We start from the raw sequence: 15,996 nt of genomic DNA on the forward strand, positions 1-15,996 counted from the left end.
AATGGGAAACCACATTTTGCTGCCATATGTACTAGTAAGGTACATGTGTGTTGCATGTGAGAAATCAGATAACCGGCATACAAATGAATATTGACATACGAAGTCATAAGAGGTAAACATGCAAGTCTGGAGTAATTTATGCATGAAGTATTGCATTTGCTAAGACAAGTGGACTTCATAAAGTTGTGGTCAGCCTTTAAAATGAATCATAAAGTAAGAGTAAATGTCAAAAAAAATGACGAAATAAAGCGTGGTAAAGTCTAGAACAACCGAGTGCCTTGGTTTGAGGTTTGTGCATATTATACATTGTAAACCATAAAGTTAAAACATAATGATAATTCATTTAGTGACAAAAGAAGGCTTGGAGAACTTAAGCATGGAATACTCTAAAACAAAGAAGTGTTTGTGTTTTGAGATTTGTACATTGTGCTTAAGCTCTCAATCTTCAAGATAATACATATGGCAGAATTCGATGGATGGAGATGATATTCAATGACTAATAGTGATTGGATTTGTCACATTTGTACCATCATACTGGCCTCATCCAGTGATCAATATTCAAAATTATCCATACATTATATAATGGTATAAAAGTGTTACCCTGAAATGGAACCATGGCAAAACAGAAGAAACTTGGAAAGTACTAACCACATCCTCGAAATTTGGTCAAAATAATGATTTTGGACACAATCTTGAAAACAATGACCCATCATGGGAAAGCATGAAACGAGAGACTCTTAACAGAATTGCCTTAAGTAAAGACCCAAAAAGATTTCTGTGAGTTTTCACAAACCAATGGTATTGGGAATTTTCTCAATACCATGAAAAAATGATCTCTAAAAAAACCCAAATATATAGTATAGTATAGCAAAAATAAAGAAATTCGATACCAATGTTTGACGTGAAATATTCCCTCGAAGTCAAGTAATGCAAAAATAATCATTTTGTACTAGAGCTTTGTTGTGACGCTTAATTAATTAATTAACGCACTGGGAATGAAGGACGCACGATGCATCGCAGTTCGCAGCACACAGAAAGCTGCTGGTAACCCTACGGCTACGCGCATATCCACGGAACCTGATAGCGTTGCTGACGCGTTGCCACGGTCACGGAGAAGGTTCTAAGCCTGAACTCTCTGGAATTATTTGACATTCTGCCCGTACAGGGCCCGTACCAGCATATATAGCATCAACACCCATGCGCCACACCATGTCCATCAAGCCACGTGATATAAGGTTGTGAGCAGTTCACCAGCAAGATACATAGAGGTCACAGAGAAGCCAGCAAGCAAACAAGATTGAGCATTCACGGATGGTGGCCGAGGCCGTGGCGCAGGCGTCGTCGGTGTTCGCCGCCTTCGACAAGGACGGCGACGGCAAGGTGTCGGCGGCCGAGCTGCGAGGCTCCATGACGGCGGCGCTGGGCGAGGAGGTGTCCGAGGAGGAGGCGGCGGCGATCCTGGCCACGGTGGACGCCGACGGCGACGGGCTGCTGGACCAGGAGGAGTTCTCCCGGCTCGGCCTCGCCGCCGCCGGAGACGACGGTGGGGCGGCCGGAGGCGACGACGAGGAGGTGAGGCGGCGGTGCCTAAGGGAGGCGTTCGCGATGTACGCGACGGGGGGCGGCGAGGAGGAGGGCGCCAGGATCACGCCGGCGAGCCTGAGGCGGATGCTGGGCAAGCTGCTGGGGGCCGAGAAGATGGGGCTGGAGGAGTGCAGGGCCATGATCTGCAGGTTCGACCTCAACGGCGACGGCGTCCTCTCCTTCGACGAGTTCAGGGTCATGATGATGGCCAATTTGTAAAGGACGGTTGGTTTCATTTCATTCGTTCGCTTTTTTCTTCTGTGTTTTTGACATGTGGTTGCACTTGTTCACATGGTGGATGTTTCAATTGTATGCTGGGGGTTTGGGTGTGATGCTTAACTTTTGTTTGTTCTTCTTTATCTTTTCAATTTTGATGATGAAGAGAAGTTGAGGGTGTCATGTTGTAAATAAGCTCATACCTCTTCCTATTTGACCTCTTGCTCATTGATAAGAATCTTGTTCGTGATTAGTTTAAGCAAATGGTAAACCCTCTGTTTACTCTTTTTTGAATAGATAATAAAGGATATTGGCGCCGCATGTTGGCCTTCTCATGGGGCAACTCACTTCCTTCTCTCCTTTGCATGCAACACTAACACATGAGCATGACATCACCAAAAAATTCTTTAAAGTTTGAATTTAAAAAGAATCTCAAACCGCTGGCCTGGTAGACGGTCCGATTTCATTCGTCAAGGCGGAGAACCCACCGATGAAAGAAAGGTCGCTAATCGGATTAACGGTTTGCGAGATAAATCACTTTTAAAATTCCCGTTTAGCAACTAATATGATGGTGTCAGCATGATGTGTAAGATTTCTTTCTTTTAACCACACCCACATATTAATTAAATTAGAATCTTTATACAATCATTCATTACAGCATCTGCCACACAGGCCGAAATACCATTAATAAAAACACTGTCAGACCTATTATTAAAACTAAACTTAGCTATCTCATGTGTCACCATATTAGCTTCCCTGCTAATATTGGAAATCTTTACATTCGCCAGCATCTTTGAAATACTCAATGCTTCCTTCTTAAGGTCAACAAGGGGAGATTTTTCAAAAATATCCTTTCCTAGAACACCAACCACAAAAGAACAATCAGTTCCTAAAATGATGGGTTTGTGAATTGTGATACCGATATACAATCCGGAGATTGCCGCTCTAAGTTCCGCTTTTTCAACGCTATTAGCAGGCTCCAATATAATCCCAAGAAGAAATTACTACTTCTCCAACATGGTTTCTGACAACCACCCCCACACTCGCGGCGTTGATTGCCTCCACAAAACTTGCATCGACGTTAATCTTGAAAAACTCCGCGTTAGGAGGTTCCTCTCCACATTATTCGAAACCTGAATGCCCTCCTCCAATTCCTTGCCTTTTTTTACTTATCACTCCCTGCGCTTTTGTTTGGCAAGACGAAATGGAAGCCAAGTAATTTTGTACAAAATTCATAGAGGCTTAGATGTATTCTTTACCTTTAGCAAAAATCAAATCATTCCTCAAATGTCAGGCTCCCCACAACATGAATATAGTCTGCTCACGCGCTGCCGGACTTAATTGATCCAGTAAAATAAGAAACCAATCTGGCCCTATATTTTTAAAAAGCACTTCGGCCGGCAAATTACATACCTTTATCAAAGCCAAACGAAGAGCACGCGTCTTTGGGCAACTCACCAACGCATGAAAAGTGCATTCATCTTCAACACCACAAATTGTACATGTTCTCAGGATAGCTTGATGGTGTTTGACCCTGTTAACTTGAACCGCCAAAATATTAGAAGCCACCCGCCAAGCAAGTATTTTGATCTTCTGAGGGACATTAGCTTTCCAAATAATATTTCAGATCCTCCTTTCCCCATTAACTGCTAAACTAGAATGTAAGATTTCTGAGTGCATGTGTGTACTCTTTCTATATAGGCAAATATCACATTGGATAGCAGCCGCATGTGAAGACATGCATACGCGTTGCTACTTTGAGTTTGTCATAAAAGAATGTCGTGAAAAAACATCCGAGTGCCAACCGCGTTTTATCTCTGGAAGAGAAAAAATGGAGCTCTGGGTTCCTTTTTTACGACCTTGGCCTAGTTATAAGTGTGAAACCTTAGGTGATGCTTCCAAAGATTTAAGACAATCAGCAAAGCTGAATAAAAGTAGATTCAGCGGGGGCCTTTCCAAGTGATTTCCCTACGTAGAGAAAACAAGGCAAAGGGCGCCTTGATGTGCAAGAAGGGAGAAGGAACCCACTCGTTTCCATATGCACAGTCGTCCTTCTCCGTCGTTTGACCCGTAATTGCCGACGACAAGACACAGAGTCGACGCTTCTTGCTACCTTGACGAATGTCGGGTAGAGGAGCCACAGGACAGGTATGGGTAACTGACCGGTCTTAACCAAGAGAAGCATGCATCGAGACATGTTGGGTGACAAAGGAAGGTTCACGAACAAGTAGATGGACCGACTAAAGGTGACAAATGCTTGTCAACGCACGCAGCTGATGCAAAGAAACAGGAACTGCACGAAAACAAAGCGGTAGCAAGGGAAATCGTTATAGTCGCCGGCTTAGTTGCAACTGGATGCACATTCTAGACCATTCTGGAATGGTCCCTTCTTGAATACTTGACAGGAATGGGTCCTTCCAGGATAGACATAGTGGATTCAGACGTCTTGAATGGGCTAGAACGAAATAATCTTGCTAATCTTGCGTTACTGGGGCCACGCGCCTACGTAGTTTAAGATGTTACTGTCAGCGAACAAACATCTCCATAAATATGAAATTGACACGAGTAGTTTCGCGGAACTTCTGGTTCGGCTGGAGCATGACCAGTCACAAAACAACCATCAAGGAGCGGAGTACAGTCAGTTGTACATTCTATCGGATTTGAGCACAGCTAGTACGATGAACGGAAAAAACTATAGACCATCAGCAACTCAGAAGTACAACAAAAGCGTTCATTCGGTTACAAAAAAACTAAGCACTGGACAAGAGATGGAAACCGGTAATTAACAACATACAGACAGTATTTGATGTGTTTATGGCTGGCAGCAACACCAACACCGACGAGTGTACATGCAGAATGTCTACAAACTTTCAATATAACACCTATACAAATGGTACCAGGGGCCTAACCACTCATGCTGCTGCTCATCCTATCCAACCGTAATATAATATATATAATATATAGCAGTCCTGTAATTAACTCAAACTCGGCTAGAGATTTCGCTTGCCAAAATTGTCCTGGTACCAAAAGAATATTAACTGGAACAACCGATGACGCAGATATACACCTTGGAAGATACCTCTCTGGGATAGATATTCATGATTCTTCCCTCCCTCTGCGTCAACTCAAATACTTCACATCATCTGTACTCCTCAAATTCATACAACAGAGGCTGGTTGACTCAGTAGCTTCCCATTGGAGGCATCCCGTATGCTGGCATTGGACCAGGACCCATCGGCGGCATACCCATCCCGCCCATCGGCGGCATGCCCATCCCGCCCATCGGAGGTGGACCGCCCATCATGCCGGGCGGAGCAGGCAAGGCCAGAGGAAGCAATTGAGCGTACATGTTCTGTCAAACAGAATGCATATTTGTCATGTTGGCTCCTTAAGCATGAATAATACTCCCTCTGTAACGTAATATATATCGCTGGAGTAGCTAAACTCCAGCTACTCCAGCGACAAATATTACGGTACAGAGGGAGTAGATAATGCATCGTTCAACCAAAACAAAGGTGCACTTCAAGATTACCTGCTGCGCAACTAGTTCCTTCTCTTCGTTCTCTTTAGCTTTCTCTTCCTTCTGCGATTCTATCCTGTCCTTCACCAAATCATCTACCTTGCTTGTGTACTCACGGATGAACTGCACGGGACAGCAACAACGCCATTAAAGCAAAATTGTACACAGGTGCATATTTCCAAACATTCACATAGAAAAATATATACCTGTAATAGATAGGGGAACGCGAAATCCAGCATGTTATTCGTCCATGCAAGCTCAAGAGCGACATCCGCACGAATCAAGTCGTAGCAAATGAAGAGGCAAGAAGCAAAGCATTCTTTCTTTCCCTGCATGAAAACCAGAGACCTTTAGTGATAAGAAAAGCAATATCACGTGCTGCCTACAGATACTGGAGGCAGATTTCATGCAATAGGACTAAAGTTCAAAAAAAATCACACTGCTAAACCAGCACAAGAAAAGGCATATAACTCAATTTGCATAGAATTCAGACCTGTTCGATGAAATAGACAAGCAAGTCCTCTGAGAGCTCACGGTCACCAGACTGTGAGCATGTCTCCATGCAATCCTTGTACATGTTGTCTTTCTTCGATAGGGCAATAGATTGCTTCCATCTGCCAGCCTTCTTGTAAATGTAGGCGGCAATCCTTCTCATCTCAAGCAACTCATGCTTCTCAAGCTGGTCAACAAGAGCAGGCACTTGTTATAATAAAAACAGTAATAACATCAAAAAGCATTTCATATTTGTCTAGTTCTCTTACCTTCTGGGCAAGACCTATCTGATCAAAGTTATCATGCATGTCAACAGATTCACGGAGCCTCTCGTAGTCCTCCTCTTCGACATATAGCTCATTCAAAGCTTCATTGACAGCAGAGACATTGTTGCTCTGAACTGCAACCATGTACGGTTTCACAAGATGCAACTGACCAGCCTGCATAAAAATAACAGAACAGTTCAAAGTTTTAGCATGGTATATACTCCCTCCGTTCCAAATTACTCGTCGCAGAAATGGATGTATCTAGAACTAAAATGCATCTAGATGCATCCAATTCTGCGACGAGTAATTCAGAACGGAGGGAGTATAAGTCTAAGACACCAAAATCTTCAATTAGGTACAAACCTTGCGCATTATATCTACAACTCTGGTATGATCCAAACGAAGGGCAAGCACATTGAGAAGATCATTGATGAGATCAGGGTGCTCTTGCAAATAGAAATGCACTGCCTTGTAATAAATCTCAACATTTGCAACTTTAACACAAACATCCTTAAATTGCATGTGATCCCATGCATCTGGAGAATGGTTCATGATAGTGGTAGCAGCATTGTCAAATTCATCATATTGAATGTATAGGTATGTAAGCTCTTTCCAGTGCTGTTGTTCATCACAAGCACGGATAAGCTTAGGAATGTTGAGACGGGTGGAGAAGAGTTTGATGTGTTCCATGAGCTTCTCAGGGCGGTATCTAGCATAGAGAACTCCCAATTCAGTAAAGATGCCCATGTGTGCCCGCTCAAGTCCAAGACCACTCTCCATGAGGGAAATAAGTTCACTGAAACAACCTCTGTTCTGGTAGTATTCACTCACTTCCTCCAAGTCATCAACCTAAACAAAAAAGAAGGCATGTCAGAAAGGATGAGATGAAAAAGGTCCTCGGAAAGGAACATATATTAAGCTCAAAAGGATGTCCCTGCTTATATACCTGAACGATAATGTTGAGACCACAGATTTGTGCTAGACGGAACTCCTCAGCGTCAACACAAGCAAAGCAGACCTCCTTCCATGTTTTAGCGCTGTTAGCCTTGCGAGCAGCATCTACAGCACCTTGGAACTGCTTCAGCTTGACCAAGGTGACAGCCAGCTTAGCCCAGTTTGAGATGAAGGCATAGATGATCTTTGCAGCTTCGTAGAGCTCTTCGTCATACAGACGGTCACCAACATTTTGGAGATTGGCAACATTCGGCATCAGAATAAACTCTTCAATGTCACTGAGTCTATCAATCTTAGCATATGCAAAGATGAGTTCGCTGTCGACTTTGGGCTCCCTTGCCTTTTGCCTTACCATCAGCAAGTACTTGACCAAATCATGGTATACATTGGCTTCCTCAGCAGCACGGATGACATCAAGGAAATGTGTCACATCATCTGCACGAATGAAGGACTCGATTGCTTCGCTGACTAGACCTTCACGCAACTGGGCCTTGGCAACCTGGCTCCAGACAGCATCTTCTTCAACACGGAATGCAAACTCTTCCGCCCTTTCTATGCTTCGGATGTTATCCAACAGAACATCAACAGCCTGCACATTTAAGTTGAACTTCTTGAATATGGCAAAAGCCTCCTCATAAAGTTGTGCTTCAACTGCTACTTCTCCGACGGCAGGACCATCAAAGTTGTCTAGTCTGTTAACATAGTCCATGACCCTAGATGAGTCTGCCTTGATGGCTGTCAAGATGAGCAGATTCTGAAGATTGAAGTTTCCACTGAACGCGGAATTCTGAAGGACAATCTTCTCAAGAAGTTCAATCAGTTCATGAGGGAGGTCAGCTGTCATGAAAGCCTTAACAGCAGCAGAAACTTGCTCAGGACTCTTGCTTTCGGGCAATGCAGTAGAAACCACTTGGTCAATGAACTGCCTTCTATATTCATTATCAGGCTGTAGAACTTTATCCCACAGATCACCGTCCATTCTTTCAACCACATACCTGAAAATTCAAATCACAAGATTTGAGCATGTAAGCAGACACCCAATGGATATAAAGATTCAGAACATCAGAAGGACAAAAAACTATTTACATACCTAGCTTGCAGCTTGAACAGCGAGTTTTTGTTGGTAACATTGATAAGTTCTTCATCGCACTGTCCACGTCTGTAAGCAACAACAGCAAGAGTAGGATCCCTCTTTTCACAGTATTTACCCACCACACGGGAGTCATAGAACGGGTTGGTAGTAAGGAAATGCTCAGGATTGTTGTTGCTGTCAATGATAATTTTCCCAAGAGCATTGTGGACATGCACATCTTGGCTACCCTCACTCACTAAGTGCTCCAGGAATTGTGTCAGTAAACGTAGACGGTTCCTGGTTGAAAATAGTGAACAAATAAGACCAAAAGAAAAGGCAGGTGTGCATGTGTGTACAGGATAAGAGCTAAGAATCAAACCTCTTCTCGCATTCATCAACCAGTGGCTCGACAGGAAGAAGAGATCGAACAGACAAAATCAAACCCTTAATGAAATCTTCCGGGCACTCGTCATCAAGTAACTGGCCCACTACCAACGGAGCATTTCCAGGGTTCACCTACAATACAGAGAAAAGGGTAAATAGCCATTCATATACTCGACATATTACAAGAATGATACTCAAATAAAACTAAATTCATGAGAGTTATATATACCTTCTGTACATAGCCTTCAATGTACCGGAGCATATTGTTTGTGTACAGATAGTGAGTAAGATCTGGAACAAAACCAAAGCGATCACAGACATTTATGAGTGGACGGGCATCAGGTAGTTTTGCTTCCATCAGAAAGTTCTTTGTCTTCTCAGCATCGTAAAAGTTAGACTCTCTTGTGACTCGCTCAACTTCTTTAATCTGTCCAGTCCTTGCAGCTGATTCTATATATTTGAAATGGATATCTGGATCCTCACTGTTCCATGTGATGAAGTCAAATATTAAAGTGTGACGCAGTAAGAAAAGGGCAAACAGAACATATCAAGTTACATCAGGCACAAGTACCTTGAGCTCAAATAGGACCCTAGGAAGAAGTAGAGCCCCTCGTATGATTTAAATTGTTCGAACAGTTTAATACAAGCGTCAACTCCAAGCTGCTCACAGTATTCCTTGGCGGCCTACAGATGAATTTGACAATTAGAACAAAGAGAGGGGGGAGGGGGGTGGGGGGAGCAGCAACGAGAAAGAGAAGGTAACTGTGCAGGTTACCTGCACAACAATTTGAAGATTTCCTCTCAGGTTGACCAGTAAAAGGTCCTTCATGCATTCCAGTGCCCATTCTTTAGAAAGGGTTCCAAAGAACTCAACGAGTGCCTGTGCAACAAAGTAGTCAGTGGACCGGAAAAAAAATAGACTGCTGGCCAATTATAACTGAAGAGAACAAACCTGCGGCTCAATAGCATGGGTATTCACGATAACACGCTTGATATCAGGTAATTCTGCGTAGTGCTGCATTGCAGTATAAGAATAATTAGATAGCGAGCCAAAGAATCAACCCAAACTGAATCCGTGCAAAAATACTAACCTGGAGAGCCCGCAAGTACAAGCCAGCCTTTTCACACAGCTGAGCAATACGAGGGCGATCGTAGTGACTGAACATACCATTAGCAAGGATGGCATCGGCGACATTTGGGTAAGTTACCAAGTTGATCTCCAAAACCTGGAATGGATTCAGACAGAAGCTACTGAGTAATGAATGAAACATGTATGGTAGCCATCTATATTCAAAAAATGTAAATGCTAACCTTGGTTTGAAGAAAAGCATGCTCTTCCAAATTTGGTTTGAGAACATCCAACAGAAAAGCTGTTGCTTCTCGTATCATATTTCTCTGTCAACAAAAGATGCATAAGGCAAAGAATTACAGCCAAATTCACAGCAAAAAGTGCAAAAAGAATATTACAAATCAACAAAGCATAATAAGCATTTATGTGAACAGAAAGGCTACCTGAAGGAAGAGATCAGTTATGGTATTATAATCCAGCGGGCAACCCCCCTCCATTTGTGACATCATGAGAGCAAAGTTGACAGCCCCCTGACCAGGAACACACAGGATATACAGTTAGGCGATTTATGCAGATCAAAGAACCACACAATCAAGTATAAAATGGTTCACCCTGGCACAGTTCTTAAACAAACTATTACCTGCGGATCCGTACGTAAGATGGTCTGGAGGAGGAAGAGGTAGTCCGGAGTGTATCCAACCTGGAATAGCAAGAGTGTTAGGTCAACAGTGAATGTCCAAAGTGAACACAGGTATACCAACTGAAAACAAGATTTAACAGTACCAAAGCACTATACCTGCTTTGAGTATATAAGGATCTTGTCAAACTCCCTCCTCTCAGCAAAAGCGGCGACGACTTTCGGGGTTGCCCTAGCCTTTATGTATATTTTTAGCGCAAGATCATTGTCTACCGTCTGCAATAACATACCACTGAGTGAACATTCCAGACACAATAGTGAACAAAATTAATGGAAGCACGGCTATATCTATGGCTCTATGCAATCAAGAAACATGGCAGAACACAATTTTACCTTTACAAGATCTCCAAGCTCTTCACTGCACTCCAACTTGTCTTCCGCCAACCAATTTTCCAAAAGGTTCTTCTTGTTCTGATTGACAACAAGTCGAGATAACTCAAGGGATTCATAAGCATTGAGCTTCCCTCGAGTAAGCAATGTGCCAAAGTACTGCAACAGTGGAGGTGTTTGTCCAGCTTGAACAGGAACACTCTGCATGTGAAGCACAAAAACAGCAAATGAGCCAAGCAGAAGAACCTACAATTAAAGCAGATTATACAAGGGTAACATCTAAAATAAGAAGAAACTTTTTGGCCGTTGTGTTTCGCTTAACAAATAATACCTTCAAATAAGGAATAGAGATGTCAACACTATAAGCAGATTAACTGTATATGTGAAAGAAGATAATATGTCTTTGTAGGTGTACATTTCTAGTCCTAACCCAATAATACTTCCAGGAAATGATAACTACCAAGAGTTTGTTTTTGTAAAAAAAATAGCAAAGCCCTAATTTTAATAATCCTTTTGATGAAAATTTATACGGTAAGCACACTTTATAAGTCACGCAGTTCAGTATGAAGAATGGCTGGCTCGTTAAGAAGGAATACAATGGTGGCAACTGAGCAGCAGAAAGGAAATAAGTAAGCATTAAGAGCTTCATAGGCAGCATGAAAAGAAAGGGACCTGGAATTTGGCAACAGTCTCGGGAGTTCGTAGAAGACCCTGCGGGGACTCTGCAGCCAACTCTGCTGCTTCCTTGTATTTTGTCTGTGCGAACAGTTCCTGGAATCTTTGCACAACCTGCAATTCAGAAACTTCAAAACTTAGTATCTACAAATCAATATGTGGCATGAAAGAAAAGATAAACATCTCAAACTCTACAGTGAGCATAGAACTCAACTACATGACTAGTTAACTGCAAGTGTAAGCACTCCAGTACCAACCAATAAGTACTCACAGAGAAACAATAAGCACCCCATTTCCACTAAGACAAAACAGTTACTGTAACAAGTATAGGCGGAAAAAGATTAGTGCTATCTAGGGAACAATTAGTGATGACTGCCAAAATAATTCAACGAGCAAGCATGAAATTTCCAACGAGCAAGCTAAGTGATTACGTAAACAACTTGAAAAGACTGAAGTGCTCATTCAGCAAGAATGCAAGTGCTAAATGTAGAAGACTGAAACATGTCAGCTACACAATTTCCAATGGAATACGAAGAAATTAGCAACAAATAGCTCAACAATTTAGCAAGGAACTACTCACGAACAAAACGTGTACTAACTAATTATGCAAAAATACAAGCATAGGTAAAAAGAGCAGGTGCCACAAAATATAAATCATCATACACAGAAGAAAATTAGCTGCGGAGCTTACCAAGTTCTCCGCCCCGGGGAGATTGGCTCTTTTGGCAAGATTCACGGCAAGTTCAAGGTTGTTTAACTGCATGCACCAGAATGTATTAAAACTTTAAAAGGATTAACTAACATATACATGGCCAAGGGATCAAAGAAAGTAAAACAACATACTTGACCACTGACAAAAGGAACAACAGTTGCATCGTTAACTGTGGCATGCAAAACCTGCCCTCTTCTGTTAATGGCATAAAATCCACCGGTTGTTGAAGACTCTGCAGTCAAGAATATGGGGTCTGGACTGATTCTATTTCTATAAACTGCCGCAGCAGTTTCCAAGTCATATACAAACAGCAGCCCAAGCTTCGTAATTACATAGACAAGGCCATACTTTTGAGAGATCTGTAATCAAAAGAAGATAAAACGAATTAGATCTATGTGGTAGCTAATATAGGGTATACATCCTGTGGGACTTAAAATAATACCTGCATGGCTACAGGAAAATCATCCTGGAAATCTGGTGGGAAGAAGAGATCGGCTTGTTTCTTGGAAAAGCCAGGTTTCCCTGCATGAAATGAAAGTAAGAACAGAGGAACGTATCTAAACAAAATAAAAGCAAAATTCTAATGGCCATGCGGTAGACAAGTTTGCTCTACTAAGAATTTGAATTTGAATGCAGAAACAAAAATATTGATAAGTAGAACTTCAGGGTTCTATACACAAACCTGGCTGGGCGCCCAGTTCAATAATATGCAACTTAGAAGTAAGTGTTCCAGCATTAGATGCCTTAGAAGCAAAACAGATGAGGGTGGATGGGTTCTCGTTGCCAGGAACCTGGTTAGGAAAACCAAGCACAGTTGTTAAACACTAGAAAATAAACAATTATATAAGCAGCACTAAATAACTGAACAGTACCTTGAATGTTGCAAAAGAAGCAGCATGGGCTTCAAGTGCTTGACTACGCTGCTGATCCACAGAAAAGAGTTGCATATTTCCCTTTACCAGCTGTGGCCTCTGATAGGTGAAAAGGAAAGCTCGTCAATATGAGAAGCACATATGACAAAGTATATCGTTTAATAAGTGCCTACAACAACTGCTTGCTGGCTCACTGTTGTAAATTTGCTTCGAATTTTGGAAAATTATAAGTTATATTCTTATACACCAAGAGGGGTCAAAAATCATCGAGATAGAAATGTCAGCAAGAGAGGCAAAAGCAATTGTGGTCTTTATATTGCATTCAATTCTGAACACAGCAGTGCACTACGTTATGATGACACATATCAAGAATGTCTGTTAAGCATACCTCTGGAGCACCAGGTGCAATTCCAATAAGCACGAGCCACTTCTCCGCTGGATCACACCGATAGTTGATAATCTGATTATTAGCCAAATTAGCTGTCCTATCGAACATCTTAATGGGCTCAGAATCTCCTGCATCCCAACGAAAGCAAGCGATGATTATCTTGGTTTTGTATTCATAGCACCAAATCATGCAAAGCTGGAAGCACTTAAACCGACAATAACTATGATTTGTCAGAGGAGTAACCTTCAATTGACCAGTGATACACTGATGCCTGTGTTACCAAACCCAGCAACTTTGGGGTGATCCATTTCCAAAACACAACCTGCAATTGTAGAAGAGGAGATATGCAAGATAATGTATCGAGTAAGATTACATATTAGCATTTAAACAAAAGGAACAAGAACACTTGAAAATAATTTAAAACATTTACCTGCTCAGGCATCTGGTGCGACTTGATTTTAGTTTTAGCTTCAATATTAAAGATTTGCAGGTGATCCTGCGTGGTTCCAGGTATTTGAGCTGCAAAAATAATTAGGTGGAATGTTATCGTGTCTATTCGTAAACTCCTGAAATGCTATCGATGCATGAACCAGTCATTTCAACTTTATACGATTTAAGATAGACAATTCTGATTCTGCAAGAACATCACTTCGCAGCTATCTGTTTATTTGCAGAACTGATATCACTATTGTATTTGCATGTAGACAGCATCATAAAAAAAAATCAAATTAAAGATAGACAATTCTGATTCTGCAAGTAGACAATTCTGATTCAGGAAGAACATCACCTGGCAGCTACCGTTTATTGGCAGAACTGATATCACTATTTGAATGTACTCCCTCCGTAAAGAAATAAAAGAGCGTTTAGATCACTAAGTAGTGATCTAAACGTCACTAAGTAGTGATCTAAACACGCTTACATTTCTTTACAGAGGGAATAGAAAACATCGTAAAAAAATATCACATCAAATGGGTATTTTACATGCAAGTTCTACTTCATCACAAATAACTAGCCAAAACAAAGAGGTGATAAGGGAGCATTCGACTTTAAAACATATTGACAGAAAGCCCTTAAGCTTAAACGAGAAGATATGGAAGTTCTGTGCCTGGGATAATTCAATTGTATATCCCGTTGATGCCTAGCAATCAGTCTACATAATTTGCATATTCCTCCACGTCCATATCTTGTGCATATTTCGTTTTAGTTGTTAAATAACATGCATACTGCTGGATCCTACCCTACAGTTTTCCCTCAAAACAAAGGTAGCATTTTCCTTGACAAAAGTAGGCCGTAGACAATACAGGCAGATCCAGTTCGTGGAGAAGTCATTGATTCAAATGAGAACAACAGCGTACAATGGCTTGCACAGGTTCATATATTAACTCTTACAGTGACCTATCCAAAGTCCAAGCTAAGATCAACTATAAGGAATCTAAATCATGGTCATGGTCACAGTATAGGCAAAATAGACGTCATGCAATCCATGGAAACTCTGAACTCAATGCACAACCGATCAGCAGCTATCACACGCATTTAAAGTGTGGGATGTCAGTAGACATCAGCACAAGATAGAAAGGATGTATCTGACCTTTCATGGGAGCATTCATTTTTCAAAGTCAAGAACATATGTATTCATCGCAATTCAACGACAATTTTAAGATATTAGATCACCAAACTGTCTTTCTAACATGGGCATGATATCATAACGGAATTATCTATATATGCAAATAATGACAAGCGTATTCATCACTGAGATACTGTGCTATTTGTCATTGTAAGTGTGGAAATAATTGCCAATCGCCACTCTAAGCTAACAGATCCCCAGCTGAAACTTGATCACAGGTTTCTATGCAAATTAAAAGCCACTGCACCATTTGCACATTGCACTAAGTACGGAGCTACAGGATGAGATCACCGCCCGGCTCTGACAGATCCCACGGCGGGCTAGGATGGAGGCCGCAGCAAGTATGAAAACGAGATCCCAGGGGCAAGGGGTCGGCGAGATCTACCTTTGAGCGCGAGGATCCTGGTGTTGGGGTTCATGAGCGCGGAGTCGGCGGTAATGGGCCTGCGGAGGGGCTGGCTGGGCATGGCCATGTCGATGATGACGACGCTGTTCTGCGGCGAGGTCTCCCGGACGCAGATGTACCTGTCCGACTCCATGGTGACGTGGGTGAAGGTGATGAACTGCGGCGCGATCCCCAGGCTCGTCAGCTGCAAGCAACAACGCCATGGAGAACGAGTCAGTCAGTCAGTCGGTCAGTCGAGTCGGTCGGCCGCAAGCTCCGGCCCCTGCCGGGAGATCTGATCTGACTCCCGAAAGGGGGGCGGAGGCGGAGAGCATGATGCGCGCGCGTGTTACCGTGAGGGCCTCGCGCATGGCGATGGGGGCGTTGGCCGCCGCCATGGCGGCAGACGGCGGCGGCGAGAGGGCACAGTCGAGGGGAAGGGAGGGGGGTCGGTCGTGCGTCGCCTCGCCCGGCCGGTGCGAGCGAGCGAGCGAGAGATCGGATCTGATATGAGGACGGGGGAGGAGGAACCAACGGGGCAGAGAAGATGATGGAATTTTTAGTAGTGGGGTGTCTGTTGGAAGTCTTCTTGCACGTTAGCCCTCCAGTGTCTCCATAATGACAGCGGTGCACGCTAAGCTTAGCTTTTCTTTAGCAAGTACAGTATGTTTGTTTGAGTATATCTAATTACTACTACCAAAAGTGCAAAAGAATTTAGAATCAATATGCTTTTAGATCTCCTGTCAAAAAAATAGA

General features: G+C 42.6%; 2 protein-coding genes across 2 annotated transcripts; one reads left to right on the forward strand and one right to left on the reverse strand.

The window, feature by feature from the left end:
* The first annotated feature begins 1,228 nt into the window (after positions 1 to 1,228).
* Positions 1,229 to 1,983, forward strand: LOC119297211 (probable calcium-binding protein CML25/26). The gene has a single exon (XM_037575085.1). It carries the CDS (start codon positions 1,312 to 1,314, stop codon positions 1,801 to 1,803), a length of 492 nt encoding a protein of 163 aa, XP_037430982.1. The 5' UTR covers positions 1,229 to 1,311; the 3' UTR covers positions 1,804 to 1,983.
* A 2,532-nt stretch (positions 1,984 to 4,515) lies between these two features.
* On the reverse strand, positions 4,516 to 15,770 carry LOC119301008 (clathrin heavy chain 1-like). Its single transcript, XM_037577911.1, has 30 exons — positions 15,594 to 15,770; positions 15,241 to 15,445; positions 13,662 to 13,750; positions 13,475 to 13,553; positions 13,232 to 13,359; positions 12,844 to 12,942; positions 12,654 to 12,762; positions 12,414 to 12,493; positions 12,103 to 12,330; positions 11,951 to 12,016; positions 11,257 to 11,373; positions 10,588 to 10,785; positions 10,354 to 10,470; positions 10,198 to 10,257; positions 10,001 to 10,087; positions 9,800 to 9,883; positions 9,580 to 9,714; positions 9,441 to 9,503; positions 9,264 to 9,368; positions 9,060 to 9,172; positions 8,718 to 8,970; positions 8,484 to 8,620; positions 8,123 to 8,401; positions 7,025 to 8,027; positions 6,442 to 6,927; positions 6,082 to 6,252; positions 5,814 to 5,999; positions 5,527 to 5,649; positions 5,333 to 5,443; positions 4,516 to 5,152 (listed from the first exon to the last, which is right to left on the reverse strand). Exons 1-30 carry the CDS (start codon positions 15,636 to 15,638, stop codon positions 4,982 to 4,984), a joined length of 5,127 nt encoding a protein of 1,708 aa, XP_037433808.1. The 5' UTR covers positions 15,639 to 15,770; the 3' UTR covers positions 4,516 to 4,981.
* Positions 15,771 to 15,996: the final 226 nt, after the last annotated feature.

Source organism: Triticum dicoccoides, chromosome 5A (genome assembly GCF_002162155.2).
Source record: "Triticum dicoccoides isolate Atlit2015 ecotype Zavitan chromosome 5A, WEW_v2.0, whole genome shotgun sequence".
NCBI lineage: Eukaryota > Viridiplantae > Streptophyta > Magnoliopsida > Poales > Poaceae > Triticum > Triticum dicoccoides.